Source organism: Mastacembelus armatus, chromosome 13 (assembly GCF_900324485.2).
Source record: "Mastacembelus armatus chromosome 13, fMasArm1.2, whole genome shotgun sequence".
NCBI classification, from domain to species: Eukaryota; Metazoa; Chordata; class Actinopteri; order Synbranchiformes; family Mastacembelidae; genus Mastacembelus; species Mastacembelus armatus.
In genome coordinates, this window is record NC_046645.1 from 16,270,494 (window position 1) to 16,289,295 (window position 18,802).

At 38.2% G+C, this 18,802-nt stretch overlaps 4 protein-coding genes across 6 annotated transcripts; 3 read left to right on the forward strand and 1 right to left on the reverse strand.

Moving 5' to 3' along the window:
* The first annotated feature begins 2,763 nt into the window (after positions 1–2,763).
* On the forward strand, positions 2,764–3,786 carry LOC113134601 (trace amine-associated receptor 13c-like). Its single transcript, XM_033325532.1, has one exon. It carries the CDS (start codon positions 2,764–2,766, stop codon positions 3,784–3,786), a length of 1,023 nt encoding a protein of 340 aa, XP_033181423.1.
* A 5,492-nt stretch (positions 3,787–9,278) lies between these two features.
* On the forward strand, positions 9,279–10,298 carry LOC113134610 (trace amine-associated receptor 13c-like). Its single transcript, XM_026314070.2, has one exon. It carries the CDS (start codon positions 9,279–9,281, stop codon positions 10,296–10,298), a length of 1,020 nt encoding a protein of 339 aa, XP_026169855.2.
* A 2,538-nt stretch (positions 10,299–12,836) lies between these two features.
* lyrm9 (LYR motif containing 9) lies at positions 12,837–15,763 on the forward strand. Of its 3 annotated transcripts, none has more exons than XM_026299107.2 (5): positions 12,837–12,974; positions 13,579–13,728; positions 14,785–14,877; positions 14,955–15,028; positions 15,546–15,763. In XM_026299107.2, exons 2-4 carry the CDS (start codon positions 13,603–13,605, stop codon positions 14,970–14,972), a joined length of 237 nt encoding a protein of 78 aa, XP_026154892.1. In that variant the 5' UTR covers positions 12,837–12,974; positions 13,579–13,602; the 3' UTR covers positions 14,973–15,028; positions 15,546–15,763. The 3 variants fall into 3 exon arrangements, with proteins under 3 accessions (XP_026154892.1, XP_026154893.1, XP_026154894.1); XM_026299108.2 differs by having other exon boundaries at positions 12,860–12,958; XM_026299109.2 differs by lacking the exon at positions 12,837–12,974 and adding an exon at positions 12,984–13,104.
* Positions 15,512–18,756, reverse strand: ift20 (intraflagellar transport 20 homolog (Chlamydomonas)). Its single transcript, XM_026299106.2, has 5 exons — positions 18,644–18,756; positions 17,610–17,747; positions 17,423–17,508; positions 17,146–17,249; positions 15,512–16,145 (listed from the first exon to the last, which is right to left on the reverse strand). Exons 2-5 carry the CDS (start codon positions 17,734–17,736, stop codon positions 16,064–16,066), a joined length of 399 nt encoding a protein of 132 aa, XP_026154891.1. The 5' UTR covers positions 17,737–17,747; positions 18,644–18,756; the 3' UTR covers positions 15,512–16,063.
* Positions 18,757–18,802: the final 46 nt, after the last annotated feature.

The following is an 18,802-nucleotide window of genomic DNA, read 5'->3' on the forward strand; positions in this document are numbered from 1 at the left end:
TTATACTAATTATAGTCTAAATAAGCCTATGAAGAACATAGGCTAGGCATAACACCAAGCAGAAGCCAAAAAAGAAAAGAAATTCAGCCCTTTAAGAAACCACTAAACATTGTCCATGACAGTCCTTCAAGTATCTATTAATCTGGTTGTGTCTGTATTCAGTGAAATAGCAGTGTTCTGATGTTTCAGTGTTACCCTACTAACGAATGGACATGAGAACTACAGACCATAAGGACCTTTGTTCTGTTCGCATTCACAGGAAACCTCACTGGAAATTCAAAGTAGGGTTTTATTGTTGCATTGCATTTAATATGTGTACCAATTTTAAAGCCTAATATGTTATCATTTTTGAGAGATTTCCCTTAAGACCAAAACCAAAAACCTCATGGTGCTGTAACAATTAATCCAGTTTTTCAGTCTCGAAATCACTAATGTGATTATAACAATATTTGTTAAAGGCCAAAAAATGATCCCAACCTCACTGCTACAAGTGTGCACCCTTGGTTATTAAATGAAGCACAACTTATTTACAGTGGGTACGGAAAGTATTCAGACCCCTTTAAATTTTTCACTCTTTGTGTCATTGCTGCCATTTGCCAAAATCAAAAAAGTTCATTTTATTTCTCATTAATGTACACTCAGCACCCCATCTTGACAGAAAAAAACAGAAATGTAGACATTTTTGCAAATTTATTAAAAAAGAAAAACTGAAATATCACATGGTCATAAGTATTCAGACCCTGTGCTCAGTATTGAGTAGAAGCACCCTTTTGAGCTAGTACAGCCACGAGTCTTCTTGGGAATGATGCAACAAGTTTTTCACACCTGGATTTGGGGATCCTCTGCCATTCTTCCTTGCAGATCCTCTCCAGTTCTGTCAGGTTGGATGGTGAACGTTGGTGGACAGCCATTTTCAGGTCTCTCCAGAGATGCTCAATTGGGTTTAGGTCAGGGCTCTGGCTGGGCCAGTCAAGAACTGTCACAGAGTTGTTCTGAAGCCACTCCTTTGTTATTTTAGCTGTGTGCTTAGAGTCATTGTCCTGTTGAAAGGTGAACCTTCGGCCCAGTCTGAGGTCCTGAGCACTCTGGAAGAGGTTTTCTTCCAGGATATCTCTGTACTTGGCCACATTCATCTTTCCTTCAATTGCAACCAGTCGTCGTGTCCCTGCAGCTGAAAAACACCCCCACAACATGATGCTCCCACCACCATGTTACACTGTAGGGATTGTATTGGGCAGGTGATGAGCAGTGCCTGGTTTTCTCCACACATACCGCTTAGAATTAACGCCAAAAAGTTCAATCTTGGTCTCATCAGACCAGAGAATCTTATTTCTCATAGTCTGGGAGTCCTTCACGTGTTTTTTGGCAAACTCTATGCGGGCTTTCATGTGTCTTGCACTGAGGAGAGGCTTCCGTCGGGCCACTCTGCCATAAAGCCCCGACTGGTGGAGGGCTGCAGTGATAGTTGACTTTGTGGAACTTTCTCCCATCTCCCTACTGCATCTCTGGAGCTCAGCCACAGTGATCTTTGGGTTCTTCTTTACCTCTCTCACCAAGGCTCTTCTCCCACGATTGCTCAGTTTGGCTGGACAGCCCGGTCTAGGAAGAGTTCTGGTCGTCCCAAACTTTTTCCATTTGAGGATTATGGAGGCCACTGTGCTCTTAGGAACCTTGAATGCTGCAGAAATTCTTTTGTAACCTTGGCCAGATCTGTGCCTTGCCACAATTCTGTCTCTCAGCTCCTTGGGCAGTTCCTTCGACCTCATGATTCTCATTTGCTCTGACATGCACTGTGAGCTGTAAGGTCTTATATAGACAGGTGTGTGCCTTTCCTAATCAGGTCCAATCAGTTTAATTAAACACAGCTGGACTCCAATGAAGGAGCAGAACCATCTCAAGGAGGATCAGAAAAAATGGACAGCATGTGAGTTAAATATGAATGTCAATGCAAAGTGTCTGAATAATGATATAATAATAATAATAATCTTTAATAAATTTGCAAAAATGTCTACATTTCTGTTTTTTTCTGTCAAGATGGGGTGCTGAGTGTACATTAATGAGAAATAAAATGAACTTTTTTGATTTTGGTAAATGGCAGCAATGACACAAAGAGTGAAAAATTTAAAGGGGTCTGAATACTTTCTGTATCCACTGTACATGATAAACTCACTACAACACACTCTGGCTGTCTCCTTGTGAGTAGTGATGAGGTTCAAGCCTAGACACCACATATCAAAAACATATACTCTACATATATATGATAAGCTTTTTGATGTGACCTGGCAGACTGAACTCATGTTATCACTAATATTTATCTATTTATTTATTTTGTAATACATTTTTCCCTAGACATATAGCATTGTTTCACAATGAATTTGTAAACACTGAGACAAACCTAGTAAGCCACATGTGGTCAGCCTACTGATGTGTATTTGGTGGTGGAATTGTTTAGCTTAGAGAAAAGCTGACAAACTGCAATCAGTAGCTACAAGTCTTTGAACTGAACTGAATAAAAATTTTTAAATATGTTTTATGTAGTAATTCTCTCCTCAAAGTATGAAAAACTTTGTTTTTGCCAAAACACAGATTATTGTGTGTTAGATTCACAACACCCTTCTGATTAGTTGGCCTAATACGTCATCTTTGTAGGTGGTGCCAGTGCTGTGTCTGTTATTATGAGACCGTGATCAACAGTATGTACCTCCCCCTAGCCCAGACCTCTGTATCCCTGGATAGGCTTTGACAAATGTCTTTTGGTTTATGATGACTGGTGACCTGTCTCAGGAGCAGTACTGTTTTCCAGGTTCTAACACCTCATGTGCTAGGGCACAATTCAATGTGGGGACCACATTTGCCCTCTATTTTTTGTTTACTGTAGGCATGCTGATTACCATTTTAGGGAACTCTGTTGTCATTGTATCAATAAGTCATTTCAAGCAGTTGCAGAATCCTACAAATGTCCTTGTTGTATCACTTGCTCTTGCTGACCTTCTTGTGGGTGTTATTGTAATGCCATTCAGTACCACTCGGACCATTAATGGCTGCTGGTTCTTTGGTGATGCTTTCTGTTTGCTGCACTCTAGCTTTGATATGTTTCTTACCAGTGTCTCTATCTTCCATCTAATTTGCATTGCTGTAGACAGACAACAAGCAATATGCAGTCCGATGCACTATTCTAGGAACATCACAATGTCAGTAGCTTGGATTATGGTTTGTGCCAGCTGGGCACTGGCTGCTCTCTACTCCTATGGATTACTTTACTCAAAGGCCAATATGGCAGGGTTAGAGGAATATATCTTATCCATAAGCTGTCTTGGTAGTTGTAACCTTCTCTTTAACCGCCTTTGGGGGGTTTTAGACAGTGTTGCTGCCTTTTTCTTTCCCTGCACTGTAATGGTTTGTCTGTACACTAAAATATTCATTGTGGCTGAAGAGCATGTGAGAAAAATTAAAGATATGAGCAACAGTTTAAATGACAGAGGAAGAGGTGGGTTGATTAAGCAGTCTGAGCACAAAGCTGCAAAGACTCTGAGTATTGTCCTTGGTGCATTTATCTTTTGTTGGATGCCTTTTTTTATAAATTCAATAATTGATGCCTATACTGGCTTTATCACACCTCCTGCCATTTTTGAAGCATTTGTTTGGTTGGGTTACTTCAATTCAACATTAAACCCAATTATTTATGCTTTGTGTTATCCTTGGTTTAAGAAATGCTTTAATCTCATTGTCAGTCTGAAAATATTTCATCCCCATTCTTCAAACATAAAGGTACTGCAGCATTTTTGATGACAGTGCTGTTGAGTATTTTGATGGATTTGTTTGCATTAAATCTAAATTTTAACACCATCTGTCCTGATCTGAACTGATCTCTGTAGAAATAGCAGCCAGAGAAATTGCTCAATTTATGAATGATTTTTTTCATTGTTTTATCACATCTGTGCTTCTAGTGGAGTTTCTATGAATAACTGATTAGAATTGTTATCATCACTACAAGGAAAGCAGGCTAATAAAAATACAATGAAAGCAAAACCTCATATATTAAAGTGTGCACAATTCAATATAGGGAAAAAGTTGTGCAGATCTGAAAAAGCCTTTGGTGCAGTGATCATCTGTTCCAATATACCTCAATGCATATGTACATTTGAATTTCTAGTACAAGATCAGACATCTATTAATAAGTAACATTTTTTAATCATCTGGAAGCTAGTGTGGAGTAACTGTGTGTGTGTGTGTGTGCGTGCGTGTGTGTGTGCCTGAAACCTTTTTATACACTCACACTGTAAAGACCCACCTGACTAAATTCTAAATCATTGAATTCTAAGGCCATGACTTGCTTCAAGGTTGAGATTGGGTTAGGGTAAGAGTAACAGGGTCAGGATTAGGGGTTTTAGAAAAAAATTAAGTATTAAAGTTTGTGCAAGTAGTGGCTATGGTTAAGGATAGAGTAAGTTTACAGGAAGTTAATCAATTTCCTTCCCCTGTGCAGAATGAAAACAACATGTATGTACTTTCTTGGGCATACTTTGTAAAATGGAAAATCCAAAAAATTTACTTTTACTACAGCACAAAGGAATACACTAAACCAAGCACTGGATTAACAGACATTATGGTGAGCGCACAAACATCAGTGTTTTAATCTCTGTATGGGAGTTGTCTAAAATTATCAACACATTAAAAATCAATAGCCTTATCTTTTTATGATCATGTCATGTCATTTTAACCTCTTGGCTGCTTTGCACCTTCTGACCCTTGAACAGTTTTAGCATGGGAGAGACTGACTGGTTACACTGTAACTGTGGTTCTCTGAGGTGGATGCCTTTTTTGAAAAAAGAATGTTTTCCTTTCATTTAAACAGAGAGAGATACAGTGTATGTTTTCCTCACATTCTTATAAGTATAATTTCACATATTAACTAGCAAAACATAGAGTAAGAACATAGCCAATAAGATAGTGGGAGCACATGACATTGGGTATACATATTACAGTATTTCTGGACTGTAAGTCGTACTTTCCTTACTCCTCTGGCTTGTCCTGCGGCCTATATTGTGAAGCGACTTGTATGGGTGTATTTACAGTAATTTTGTTGAGTAGTCCCTAGTTACATGGCAGTCTTGGCACTCTTGACTCAATTAAAGATAATAATGTACCGCCGAAAAAGTAAAAACGCTTATGTTTATGCTAAACTATAACTCCTAGTGGAACACAAGTGAAAATGCCACCCAAAAGAAAGAGCTATACTGCAGACTTCAAAGTGCAGGTAATAAAGTATGAAGCTGAAACAAAGTTTGGAGTGAGTGTCAGCAGTCAGACAACCTGAGAGTCGAGGTGTATGTGCAGTTGTTTAGCTTGACTTTACTTATAGTCTGGAAAATATGGTAGTTGCAAAAACCTCAAACATATTGTGAACAAATGATCAGCTAAATATTCATGACAATTCTTTACAAGGTTCATCTTAACCTTAAAAGTTAGCCACCACACCAGCAATGTCTCAACAGTTAGCAAGTGTGATAAATCCTTTCTCACTGCTTTCGGGGGGGGGGGGGGGGGGGGCATATAGGGGTATAGACTATAGAAGGGTTGGTATACAGAATTAACATGTAAAACATTTAAAATGTCCTTCATTTTAAAGGTTAATAATAACCAGTCAGGTTAAATATAAATAATAAGACTGGGTAACACTTTATTTTACACTACACTTGACAGTGTATTTACCTTAAAGTGGTAAAGTGTTACCTAAATTGAATGTCTGTCCACTATGGCATTGTTTGTTAATGTTTATTAACTGCAAAAATATGCATCTATATATTTATACGCAAAGTAAAAATCAAAATCCTATGTAACATCAATGCCCAAGGTGTAAACAATATACAATAAACATTTATCAACATGGCATACTGAAATTGTACAAAATTATTAAATTCCTCTTCATTTGTCTGACAGCTTTAGCTCCTTTTCAGATGAAGATTTTTCATCCTCTTCCTGTCCAGTGGAAACTAAGCATCTCTAAATGTGTTGATTTTGAGTGTTTGTGACAAACAGAAGGATTAAATATTCCTCTCTATGTGTGAAAATTATCCTACTTTGCAAGCTAAATAAACTACAATACCCTCCTGGACTAGCTGGAAATGCACCGTTTTCTGAGCTGTTGAAAAGTTGACTTTTTAGAGATACAAGGTTCTTACAGAACAGCAACACTACAAACATATGATGATCTTATACAGTCTGATGCATTACTGTAGATTAAACTACCTAACAGTATATGAAGTAAAAAAAAAAAAGTAAAAATTAGCCCAACCCTAAACATATACCACAGTAAAATGCAACACACCCATTTATGCAGCAGCAATAATAATCCAAAAACATCATATACAATATGTGTGTGAAGGTTCTCAGTCATTCAGATGGTCACAATCAAAACAAGCTTTAAAAAGAAATCATCTGGACTTGGTTTTTAAAGGTGGAATTATGTTTCGCCTCTCATCCAAGAGTCTTTGTCAGTTCTGCATTGTATGCATCTGTTCCAATTCAGGGGCTGCATCCTTCGAAGGATACGGTATACAAAGATGCAGCCTACATAGCCTACATAGACCGCATAGACTGAACGTTGGGCCGAGCCAAAATGAGACAATCAAGTCTACAGAGGACTTCCTGACTGCGTCACCAAAAGAAATTTTATTTTTCTCGATTTATATTATTTTAGTACAAAATAAGATTCTTCACTGCCAGTGTCGGTGAATGATGTACCTCATTGTGTGATGTTACTTTTGGCAGTGTAAACTTTAGCTAACATTAGTTTACTAGCCTTTTTAATGTGGGTAATTGTAAGTTACGGAGGCCTCCTACTTGAGATCTTTACTGTGGTACAGTCTGACATTATGACATGAGATCCTACAGTGTGAAATGGGGATCAGTCGTACGGTCTGACAAGCAGCAATGACAAAGGACTAATGGAAATCGTGCAGTGTGCACCTGCCATTACTTAGCTGCTATATGATATAATATTAGTGTTTTTTGGATGTTGACCACACTTTTGCTCTTGTAGAGAAATTGTCATGACACAGTGGGTACGGAAAGTATTCAGACCCCTTTAAAGTTTTCACTCTTTGTGTCATTGCAGCCTTTTGCCAAAATCAAAAAAGTTCATTTTATTTCTCATTAATGTACACTCAGCACCCCATCTTGACAGAAAAAACCAGAAATGTAGACATTTTTGCAAATTTATTAAAAAAGAAAAACTGAAATATCACATGGTCATAAGTATTCAGACCCTGTGCTCAGTATTGAGTAGAAGCACCCTTTTGAGCTAGTACAGCCATGAGTCTTCTTGGGAATGATGCAACAAGTTTTTCACACCTGGATTTGGGGATCCTCTGCCATTCTTCCTTGCAGATCCTCTCCAGTTCTGTCAGGTTGGATGGTGAACGTTGGTGGACAGCCATTTTCGGGTCTCTCCAGAGATGCTCAATTGGGTTTAGGTCAACAGCTTGTTGGGTGGTGTCTCTGGTGGCAGTGCATCCTGAAGACTGGGGGCAGAATAAAACTAGATCTTAAATGTTTTAAAGGCATCCCTGTGACCCTGGTTAAGGAATAAGTGGGTATAGAAAATGGATGGATGGATGGATGGATGGATGGATTGGCAAATCCCAGCCCCCCCCCCCCCCCCCCCCCGCAAATCTGGATCAGGTAGTAAGCATTCCAGATATCCAGTTTGATGAAAACCTGGGCCCCCTCGAGACATTCCATTGCTGAGGAAAGTGGAGGCAGGGAGTAATGGTTCTTAACAGTGATGCTACTGAGGCCCAGTTATTTAATGCAGGGTCTGAGGGAGCTCTACAATAAAGGAACCAGTGCTTGCTGGGGAGAAAGATGGTCTGATTAGTCCTGCCTACAGGCTCCCTGCATGTAGGTATTCGTGGTTTCAGTCTCAGGCTTCAACAGCAGGTAAAGACGATCCCAAGGTGACTCTGACTGAACACTTTACAAAGGTCTCTATATTCCTCTGGGATGTATTGTAGATCAGAAGGTTTCAAAGGAGGCTGAGGGTGCCACACACTCAATCAAGCCTCTTGAAGACAAGTAACAGAGCATAGTGGAATCCACTCAATGATCTCACTAATTGACCAGTTGATCTGGGGTTTGTGGAGGCGTAACCAGGAGAATCCGAGGATAACACTTGGATGAGGAGAATGGATGACATGAAACCAGAGTTTATTGTGGTCATGACCTGAGGTCAATATGTGAACAGGTTGGGTAATCTGAAAGCCCCACTGAAATAGATGATCATCAAGTGCCCTCATCTCAATGGTGGACTGGTGGAGTGGTCCGCATCCCCAGTTGCTGTGCTAATTGCTAGTCTGATAAGCAGGAGTCTGTCCCAGAGATATGGAAAGCGTCCAGCTCGGTGGAACCATCCTCATGTGTTAGATTAACCTGGATTAGTGGATGGGAGGGGGTTACAGACAAAAGGGTGAGGTTCACCAGCACCTCTCTAGTTATAGATGAGCCCTGGCTTTTACTGGGCAATCCTTATGCCACTTTTCTATTACACAATTTTAGCACTACTAACTCTACTCGACTCAGCTCAGTTTAGGTGATTTTCCATTACAACTGAGTACAACCTCAACCTTGTGATTCTAAAATTTTGATTCAATTCTGTTAAACAATATGATTCTATGATCTCTTTTATGTCCAGTTCTTTATTTGTTCTATACTTTAATTTCAGAGTACGCCTACATCCATCCATCCATTTTCCACTCAGTCACCATGCTGCCCAGTATGCCTACATTAAGACATCAAACTACATAAATTTCAATAAAACCTGGGAAAATGGCACGACATAATACTGATTCTTGAACTGTTTTACATTCAATTTTTCAATTCAATTCAATTTATTTGTATAGCGCCAAATCACAATACAAATCATCTCAAGGCACTTTGCAAAAATAAAAAACCCCAAAAATCCCTTATGAGCAAGCACTTTGCAACAGTGGAGAGGAAAAACTCCCTTTAATGGAAGAAAAAAGCTCCAGCAGAACCAGGCTCAGTTTGGGCGGCCATCTGCCTCGACCGGTTGGGGTGAGTGGATAGAAGAGAGAGAAAAGAACATCAATTTACATGAATTTTAATAACCGGCTTTTGATTGGATCACACACTGCATCAGATGATTTGTGGACTGCCTCTTTACTGCATCTTTTTTAAAAAGACTGAGATATGTTTGTCCCATGGACCTCTCTCTGTTTGGGCTTTGTTGGGTTATCTCAAATGTCTTTTGGTTTATGATGACTGGTGACCTGTCTCAGGAGCAGTACTGTTTTCCAGGTTCTAACACCTCATGTGCTAGGGCACAATTCAATGTGGGGACCACATTTGCCCTCTATTTTTTGTTTACTGTAGGCATGCTGATTACCATTTTAGGGAACTCTGTTGTCATTGTATCAATAAGTCATTTCAAGCAGTTGCAGAATCCTACAAATGTCCTTGTTGTATCACTTGCTGTTGTGGACCTTCTTGTGGGTGTTATTGTAATGCCATTCAGTACCACTCGGACCATTAATGGCTGCTGGTTCTTTGGTGATGCTTTCTGTTTGCTGCACTCCTGTTTTGATGTGTTTCTTACCACTCTGTCTATCTTCCATCTAATTTGCATTGCTGTAGACAGACAACAAGCAATATGCAGTCCGATGCACTATTCTAGGAACATCACAATGTCAGTAGCTTGGATTATGGTTTGTGCCAGCTGGGCACTGGCTGCTCTCTACTCCTATGGATTACTTTACTCAAAGGCTAATATGGCAGGGTTAGAGGAATATATCTTATCCATAAGCTGTCTTGGTAGTTGTAACCTTCTCTTTAACCGCCTTTGGGGGGTTTTAGACAGTGTTATCTGTTTTTTCTTTCCCTGCACTGTAATGGTTTGTCTGTACACTAAAATATTTATTGTGGCTAAAGAGCATATAAAAAAGATTGAAGATATGAACATGTGTTTAAATGACAGAAGAAGAGATGGGTTGATTAAGCAGTCTGAGCACAAAGCTGCAAAGACCCTAAGTATTGTCCTTGGTGCATACATCTTTTGTTGGATGCCTTTTTTTATAAATTCGGTAATCGATGCCTACACTGGCTTTATCACACCTCCTGCCATTTTTGAAGCATTTGTTTGGTTGGGTTACTTCAATTCAACATTAAACCCAATTATTTATGCCTTGTTTTATCCTTGTTTCAAAAAGTCTTTTTATTGTATTGTGACTTTGAAGATATTTAACCCAGATTCCTCAACCATGAATCTATCTGTAAAATGACACAGCTTTACTCAAAACTGTAACATTTAACATTTTTAAACAAGATACACTTGAGCATGCATTTGCATTATTATTATAAATTACAACATGCATGTTTATTCTCAAAAAGCCACTGTTCTGCAACAACCAGACAATAATCTTTAGTAATGGAAAGTTTTGTCCAATACTATCCTGTTCACTGACAATTGTTTGTGAAATTGTTATCATAAGTTTTTTATGTCAAAACTTTGATATTTAATTTTGAAAAAATATAAATAATAACTAGTATAATTATTATCAAAAAATGTACAATAATTCCTGTTCATCACATTTCCTTTGTGACAATGCATACTGTAATATTAAAGCTTTTAAAATCTTGTTTTGGACAGGAGTATGCATTACACATAAGCATTCCTAACATAATGGATTCACCATTCATACAATGTTTCTTCTTCTTCTTTTTATTATTATCTTATTGTCTTCTTTTATTACTATTATTAGTATTATTGTTAATAACACCAATAATAATACTAATAATAAATACTTAATAGTGAAATCCAGTGTTAATTAATATATCCTTTGAATATTATGAACTGTGTTAGACACAATGAATGATAAGCACTAATTCAGTCTATAACAGACCTCCAAGGATGAAGTGTAATAAGGGGGACATTTTGGGGACAAATGAGTAACTTATTTTACAACACTTTAAGGGTCACTGCTCTCAGCACTCACATTAACAGCTGTTTTATAAACTTTGTGCTTTTTAATAAAAACCTAAGTTCTTTTTTTCCCTCACTGCCTTAACAACAAAATTGCAGGCTCAAGCTTTGAGACAGTCCTGTGCTGTTAAAACACTCCTTTAGCTGTTTTTCATGTCTTTATCACCTCACAATAGACAGGACATAGTCAACGAAATATCTGAACACTGCTCAGACTTAACCACATGAACATTAAAAGGACAGCAGGTGAGTTAATAGGGATGTAATACTACAGTCACTAGGAAGTATAAAGACACAATGGGAATTTCATTTAGCAACGCCGAAGCACAAGAATAATACAAAGCAAGCTTATTCAAAAATGGCAACATAACTGGGATAACAGAGAAACAGAGCAGCCTCTTCATGCAATACAGAAAGAAGAGGGAAACAGGCAGTATATAATATAATTTTAATATCATAGTCACTGTAATTCAAAGTTATAGTTGGAGCAGGAATTAGCATTGGTTTATCACTATATACTGGGGAGATGCTGGCAATAATGTTAGTATTGCAGTGGCATGAAGAAGTAAGCATTTTGTGAGCAGTAATATGCTCAGACTCCAGTGCATCACTAACCACTAACAGTCATTCAGACAGTCAAGCAGCTGTACTAACAAAAATGCAACAAATAATGACCTTTCATTATTTGTTGCATTTTTGTGAAGCATAATATTTGCACAAAAAATAATTACATAGACATTACAGTATATTTTAGTAAAGCAGAAATGAAGACAAAAATTAAACAAAGGTTGAAAGGAAGGTGGCTGAAGCAATGGGAGAAAGAAAAGGAAGGTGGCTGGAACAATTCAAAGGAAAGAAGCACAAGGTGAAATAAGGGGGGGGGGTATAGGGTATGATGTGGGCATACAGAGCTATACAGCAACCTATTTATAATAGGAAAACATAAAAGTGAAAACTGAAATGTGTGATCAGGCTGAGACTGCAGACTATGTTATGTATGTTATAAGGCTGAGGGGAGGGAATTGATATTAACCTTTTAGAAGATCAAAGGTTCATTTTATTTATGTGGTTTGTTACAACTGGTGACCTGTCCAGGGTGTACCCCTGCCTTCCACCCAGAGAGAGCTGGGATAGGCTCCAGCAGATCCCTGTGACCCTGGTTAAGGAATAAGCAGGTATAGATTATGAATGGATGGGTGGATGGATGGATGGTTTGTTACAGAGAAGGTCAGATGATAAAAGTTATTTGTTATTTAAATAACTGAGGTGGACAAATTTGATAAAGATTCATTTTCTTATTTTTCTTTAAATGTGATTTGCTTTATGTAACTGTAATTAGTATATTTCGCATTAGAAAGAGCGAGAGGTTAGTAAGAATTCCGAAACACACGCCTTTCCAGTTGGTGACGATATTACACCAGTTTGTTGTTTGCCAACCACAAATAATAATAATAAAATAAATAATAATATAAATAGATTATTATTCATCCATCCATCCATCATCTATACCCGCTTATTCCTAATTAGGGTCACAGGATCTGCTGGAGCCTATCCCAGCTCTCTTTGGGAGAAAGGCAGGGGTACACCCTGGACAGGTCATCAGTCCATCATAGGCCAAGATTATTATTATTATTACTATTATTATTATTATTATTAATAAAGATTTTTGCAAATAACTGATTAAACTCAAAAATCTAATTTAAATAGTTGAAGAAACATAACGTCAACTATTAGTGGAGGCCAGTAATAAGCTTAGTTGCGTCTAAACTGGCTGAAATAGTTGCACAAGAAGAAGAAGACGAGGGAGGAGAAGGAAAAAGAGGAGGTGGAGGAGGAAGAAGAAGAAGAAGAAGAAGAGGAGGAGGAGGAGGAGGAGGAGGAGGAGGAGTGTAGTGTAGTGTAGTGTAGTGTAGTAATGTGACTGCAAGGAGATTTTGACCACTGACTGCCTTCATTACGGTCTGTAGCGAAAGAAGTAAGCTAAGCTTAACAGTATATGTTAGCTAGCTAGCTAATGAAAGTATTGACAGCTATGTAACGTTAGCTGACAGCCTCAGGTAGCTAACAGTAGGATTAAAGACGCCACAGGATGTTTGGTATAAATGGTACAAATAAAACATTTGAAGATGGCATTCTTAGTTGTTAGGTCTTTGCATGGTCACGTAAACAGATTCTTGGCTTAATGATACTGTTTCATAGCTCGAAAGAAAATCAGTATCACAATTTAAAGGCCTCTTATTGTAAACACTGGAAGGTACTTTTATATAAAACAGAAAATTTCTGTCTAGATATGATGAACCGCCGTCTGATAACATAGCATTAGCTATATTATATTGTAGCGGAACTTACTGTTCAGTTAACGTGACCCTCCATGATTAGCCGAAGGGGTATTTGAGCTGAGTTTTTACAAGTGCAAAGGTGAACTGAGCCTGTGACCCCACCTTTACAATCCACGAGGTCCCCATTCCTCTTTCAGGGCTTTGTATGGGAATGTCAATACAAAGTTCTTACATCTTGAATCCTATAACACTGAAATATTGTCATTGATCTGAATGTTTATCTTATATTTTCACTAACAGTAGTTCACTTCCAAGGAGAAAGGAATGCCACCTTTAGTTGGGGCTGAGTTAATCCAGACCCCAGTGCAGCTCTATAGATATCTGCTCAGATGTTGCAGGCTGTTGCCAACCACAGCAATGCAGCAGCACTATCGACATGCCATAAGACAGGTGAGCTCTTTATATACATGGACTGTGGACAGAGAAATGGTTTTCAGTTGATTTTTTTAAGTAATTTTTAAATCTTCCTGTGAGACTGAACTGATAATGGTACACATTTGCAAGTGATGGTTGTTGAGCTGTTTGCTAACAAAGAAAATATGTGGCCAATAAGAATACCAAGGGATGCTAGATACATCATCAGCTGTAGATTAATTAACTATGTATACACCTAGGCATGTATTTTAGAGACTTGCAATACTTCTGCCATTGTCCCTGATAGATTAAACTTTGATATAGAGCAGAGGCTGCTGCCATCTGCTGTCACAGCTCAGTAACTGGAAAAAAAATGTAAAATGAGACCTTCTAGTGTACAGTATTCATTTATCACTTATTCTTGGTTATTCCTCTGTGACAGTAGACGTACTAAAGAGATGGAAATGTACTATCAGTATTCAAAAAAACGCCAGCCGTTTTCCCTCAGCAGACATGTTGGCATTAACCTTTCAATTTCCTCCACAACCAGACCCCACACTCTGTGTGTATAACTGTGTCCCAATTCAGGGGTCTGAAAAGGTGTCGCCTTCATAGCAGCTGCAGACTGCATAGTCTGAACTATGGGCTGAACTGAAATGAGAAGGCCCCATATATGGAGGATTTCCTATTTGCGTCACCCACTGTTCCCACCAACTGATGAAGCATCACACCTGTTGCCTAGCAACCTTCACAGTTATAGTTGGACCAGAGTTGGACAACGGTATATTCTCTTGTCGTCACAGGCACACAAAGAATGTTGGAATATGTTGAGCCACGAAGAATACAACAGATGAAGTCTTCCTTTCCCAGTGAAAGAAGGCTGCATTTGAAGGAGTCTGCGAAATGGGCAGTCGGCTTTCAGATGCAGCCTTTGAGGATGTGGTCCCTGAATTGGGACACCACCTGTGTGTTGGTTTTTCTTTATACTGCTGGCATACACTCACTTGCCAGTTTATTAGGTTCACCTAGTAATATAAACTAATTATATGGTTATCTATATCTAAAAAATGTTGCTCTACTTTTTGTTTCCAGAGTTTCAACAGTCACTCTGATGAAGATGATCCAGGCAGGTTACGAATGATAATCCAAAGGGCTATAGCAGATGCTGACTGGATTATTGATAAAGTAAGAATGAAGATCATTTTTATTATGAAGTTAAAACAAATACACACCATAATGTTGTAATTTTTTTTAACTTACAGTATACCAAGAAGAAGTGAGGTTTATAAAGTGTCCTGCGTCTGAGCGCTTCAGTATTTCATCTGTCAGTGAAAAAGTGGGTGACAACTATAATAATGCAACACTATTACTTATCTGTGGTTATTTACACTAACACTTCTCAGTTAAGTAATGTATTGAAGTGTAAATACTGTTCTGAGATTGAAATGTGTTGACTGTGTAATAAATTATTTCTCAATAACTATAGCTTAGCTATCTTATATTACAATGTGTACTTCAAGTCTAAGTTACATTATAGACATGAACTAGTGTACAGTGACTAACCTTCATTTTTGAGACTACCACACTTGCAAGCAATAAAGAGGTGCAAAAAAGTGGATGGGTGCAAACACCTTTAGCCACATCTGTACATTGTTTTGTTTGCACTTTAAAAGACTTGTATTTTTTGTGTTTTGCAAACAAAAAATTGCAAATAGGATACCACATTTTCTTGTGTAACATATTGTATTTATTCAAGTGTAACCATCTGTCAACTTAATTAGCATGTGAAAGACAATAATATACAGAAGAAAAACTGATGTGAGGGGACTTATCCTCTTATATTGTTCCCACAGACTGGTTAATACCAAGAGGATGGAAAAAATGACAAGAACACTTAGATCATCAAATCAAGATGTCAACTTTTTTTCTCTTATTTAAAATCAAAATGTATTTACAAATACATGCACATGCCGGGCTTCAGTTGATACAAAAGGTAATAAAACATATACATAGTAATTCTTAAGTATAAATAGTATAAATAATATTCCTTTGTATAAACAGCTCCATCTTCTTTAATGTCTGAGATGTTGATGTTGAGACATTTGGTGTGAACAAAAGAGTACTGTCCATCCTCAAGCCTACTGACCACAGTTGAACAGGTACAGCAGGCAGCTGGCTGAAACATGGCAGAAATAAGGTGGAAAGAGGAGGTGCAAAGGTTTTAGGATAAAGTTAGAGCTTTGGGATTGCTTCAGAAAAAGAAGTGCAGCAGAGTAATTCTCTAAAGTGGGTATCACCCAGAGAAAATGGAACAGGCACTCTAGAAGCATGATTGCAGAAGTCGTACATTTTCTGCAGTCTCGTCACAGCTTCACTTTTGCAGAATAAACTGGTCAATGAACTCATTCTGCTCAGACTCCACTTTGGACAAAGCTTCATACTCAATACGATATCTGAAACAAGGAAAAAGAAAACCAACCTTCTGAGAAATGCTATAAAACAAAATCCATTACTTGTCACAAGAAGTCACCAGATGTCATGACAGTAACTTATTTCATCAAAACATAGCTGCATAATTAATACTATTTGAACTAAATTGTAAATTTCTTTTAATATTGAAGCAACAACACGTGCTGACTTCTGTCAGTTTTTATCAAGTAATGATATTGCGCTGAATGCTGTGAAAGCTACAGATTTCTTTTTGGCTGTTTTTTCTTATTGAAAACGTGGAAAGTCACTATTGAAAATCACATTATGAACATGTCAACTGCCAGCTTAAGAGTCCTAACTATATTAAATCAGAATATGGGCAAGTGACTGGTTAGTTTTGTTTGGGCTTGGAAGAAAGCAGTCCATTAAATCCCAGTGTAGATCAAAGGGAGATTCTGGTGCACTTTGAGGTCTTAAAGTAAATGGTGACACAGTAGACATGGTTTGGTTTGCAGTCCTATAATACTGACATTTTATTTTAAAAGTGATGTCCATCGTACACTCCCTCAAACCTGGAAATAGGGGTGGGGTGTGAGGGGTGATCAGAAGTTTTCAATCTCATCACTAGATGCTGCTAAATCTTTCACACATTACACATTGTACCCTTAAAGTGACTAGCAGCAAATTGGTTTATGTATGACAATAAATTTGTAGATGCTGTGGCAGCAGTTCTTGTGGAGATTCATTTTAAGGTGGAGATTGTCCTAAGGTGGACTTGAATCGGAGACATTACAAACATCTTGGAGCACTGACAGAGATTATGCAACAATTGGAGAGGCCAAGCATTTAACTGACCTCTAAACAACCTGTAAGTATAGGCTAATACATTACTATAAAAATGCTGTTGATACACATGACACTTTGTTCACTTGTGGGACAACCCACTTATTCAGATTTAACCTGACCAAATACCACTTTGCACTGTTTTGGCTAGGTTATGAAGTGGATCCATGTGTTGCTTACCTTTCAAGCTGCATCTTTTTCTCTGCAATGAGAGCCTGAAGCTGCTGCTGTTGAGCCTCCCTTTGTTTTGCCACTGACTTTAAAAGGTTTCTGGCTCCTATTGCCTAAACACGAAAGTACAGAATGATAATTAGTAAGGTGTTGCTCAGATCTGTACATCCATATTGTACCTAAAAGCAACAAAGGCGATTTAAACGGTTTAACCATTTCAGGTAGTTCAAATCTTTGGCATATGAGGATGGCAATAATGAAATTCAAGTTTAAACATCAGGCTTACCTTCATCTTTTCTGTCTCTGCTTCTTTTGCCAATTCATCAACCAGCTCAATAAGTCCTCCAACTGTCTTCTGGAACTGGCCGATTTCTGCAGAAGATATCACAGATTTATATATCTTCACTTCCTGCTGATATTCAATGGGGGAATGATCATGACCAAATAGATTTAGCAAAATCTTCACTGCTTACTGTCCACAAATTCTTTACACTCTTCCTTGAGCTCTGAGGTCTTCTGGCTAACATCAGGCTCTAGTACCCGTAGCTTGTTGAGTTCATCAAAATAAAAGCCCGCCTCTGCTAATGGGTCTTTAGCCATGGCCACAGGGCCTGTCAGAAAGCAGACCAAAAATGAGCGTGAAGAAATGGATAAAACACATTAGTACACACATTTCAAAAAAATAAAACGTGGGCTTTGCAGTGGACATCTATCTTTTACAAGGCATATTTCACAAATACGGTCGGAATTGTTACTTAAATAAGTTTACATTCACATTAATAGATTGATAACGTCACTTATGCTGCTAAGTGGCTTACTATCCAGCTATGACATAGTAACAATGTCTTTTTTGCTGACAGTATGTCTTAACTCCAGTCGCCTAGTTGCTAATAACACTGGTTAACATATGGCCTATTTGCTAATGCAAAAACAAAGATTTCGTTGAACTATGCCCTTCATTGACAGACCACCATATGGCAAGCCGTGAGAGCGCTTTATATTGCATCAAACTGTTAGCTTTAGTTAATACTAGATTATAGCTACCGTCTAAGTTTGTTGCTGCAGGTGTAATGTTAACTCAATCATTTGGTTGACATTACCGCTGACTTATAATGTATCATGTGTAAATTAGCTAACGTTAAGTTTAAGTAACCCAGATTTAACGATAACTTCAAAATTACTATAGTGATTTAAAGTAACGTTATCAAATAAATGGGGTTTCAAATACATTATGGTAACGTTACTTCTTCTGCTGTGTCCTTGGCTAAATGTGTTAATGTAATGCTAAGCTTTAGCTAACATTAACTTGCTAAAAATTGTTAACTACATTGCCTCGGCTAGTTAGCTTACGTTAGCTACATTTCGCCAATTAGCCTGCTCACAAAAGCTACTTGGACAACCGCTCAAACAAACACGCTACTCTCTATTAGACCAGTTAAGTTGGTCAGAAAGCTACCTTAATACATACCGAGCTTATCTACATTGGAGACAGAAAATTATGTTTTACCAGTTCAAACCACTATGCCCGCTGCCTCTGTGTTGGGTGACTATGTGGCAAAAGCAAAGAGACTCTAACACTAAACCAGACAACGCTCCTCCTCCTCCTCCTCCTCCCGCTGCTGCTGCTGCTGCTGCCAAGGAAACCAAACGACACCGGCACATAATG

Coding starts and splice junctions, on each gene's coding strand:
- LOC113134601 (XM_033325532.1), top strand. CDS start 2,764: ATGACTGGTGACCTGTCTCAGGAGCAGTACTGTTTTCCAGGTTCTAAC.
- LOC113134610 (XM_026314070.2), top strand. CDS start 9,279: ATGACTGGTGACCTGTCTCAGGAGCAGTACTGTTTTCCAGGTTCTAAC.
- lyrm9 (XM_026299107.2), top strand. CDS start 13,603: ATGCCACCTTTAGTTGGGGCTGAGTTAATCCAGACCCCAGTGCAGCTC. Junction 13,729..14,784: donor ATCGACATGCCATAAGACAG/GTGAGCTCTTTA, acceptor TTTTGTTTCCAG/AGTTTCAACAGTCACTCTGA.
- ift20 (XM_026299106.2), bottom strand. CDS start 17,736: ATGGCTAAAGACCCATTAGCAGAGGCGGGCTTTTATTTTGATGAACTC. Junction 17,509..17,609: donor GTGTAAAGAATTTGTGGACA/GTAAGCAGTGAA, acceptor TATCTTCTGCAG/AAATCGGCCAGTTCCAGAAG. Junction 17,250..17,422: donor CAGAGACAGAAAAGATGAAG/GTAAGCCTGATG, acceptor TTTCGTGTTTAG/GCAATAGGAGCCAGAAACCT.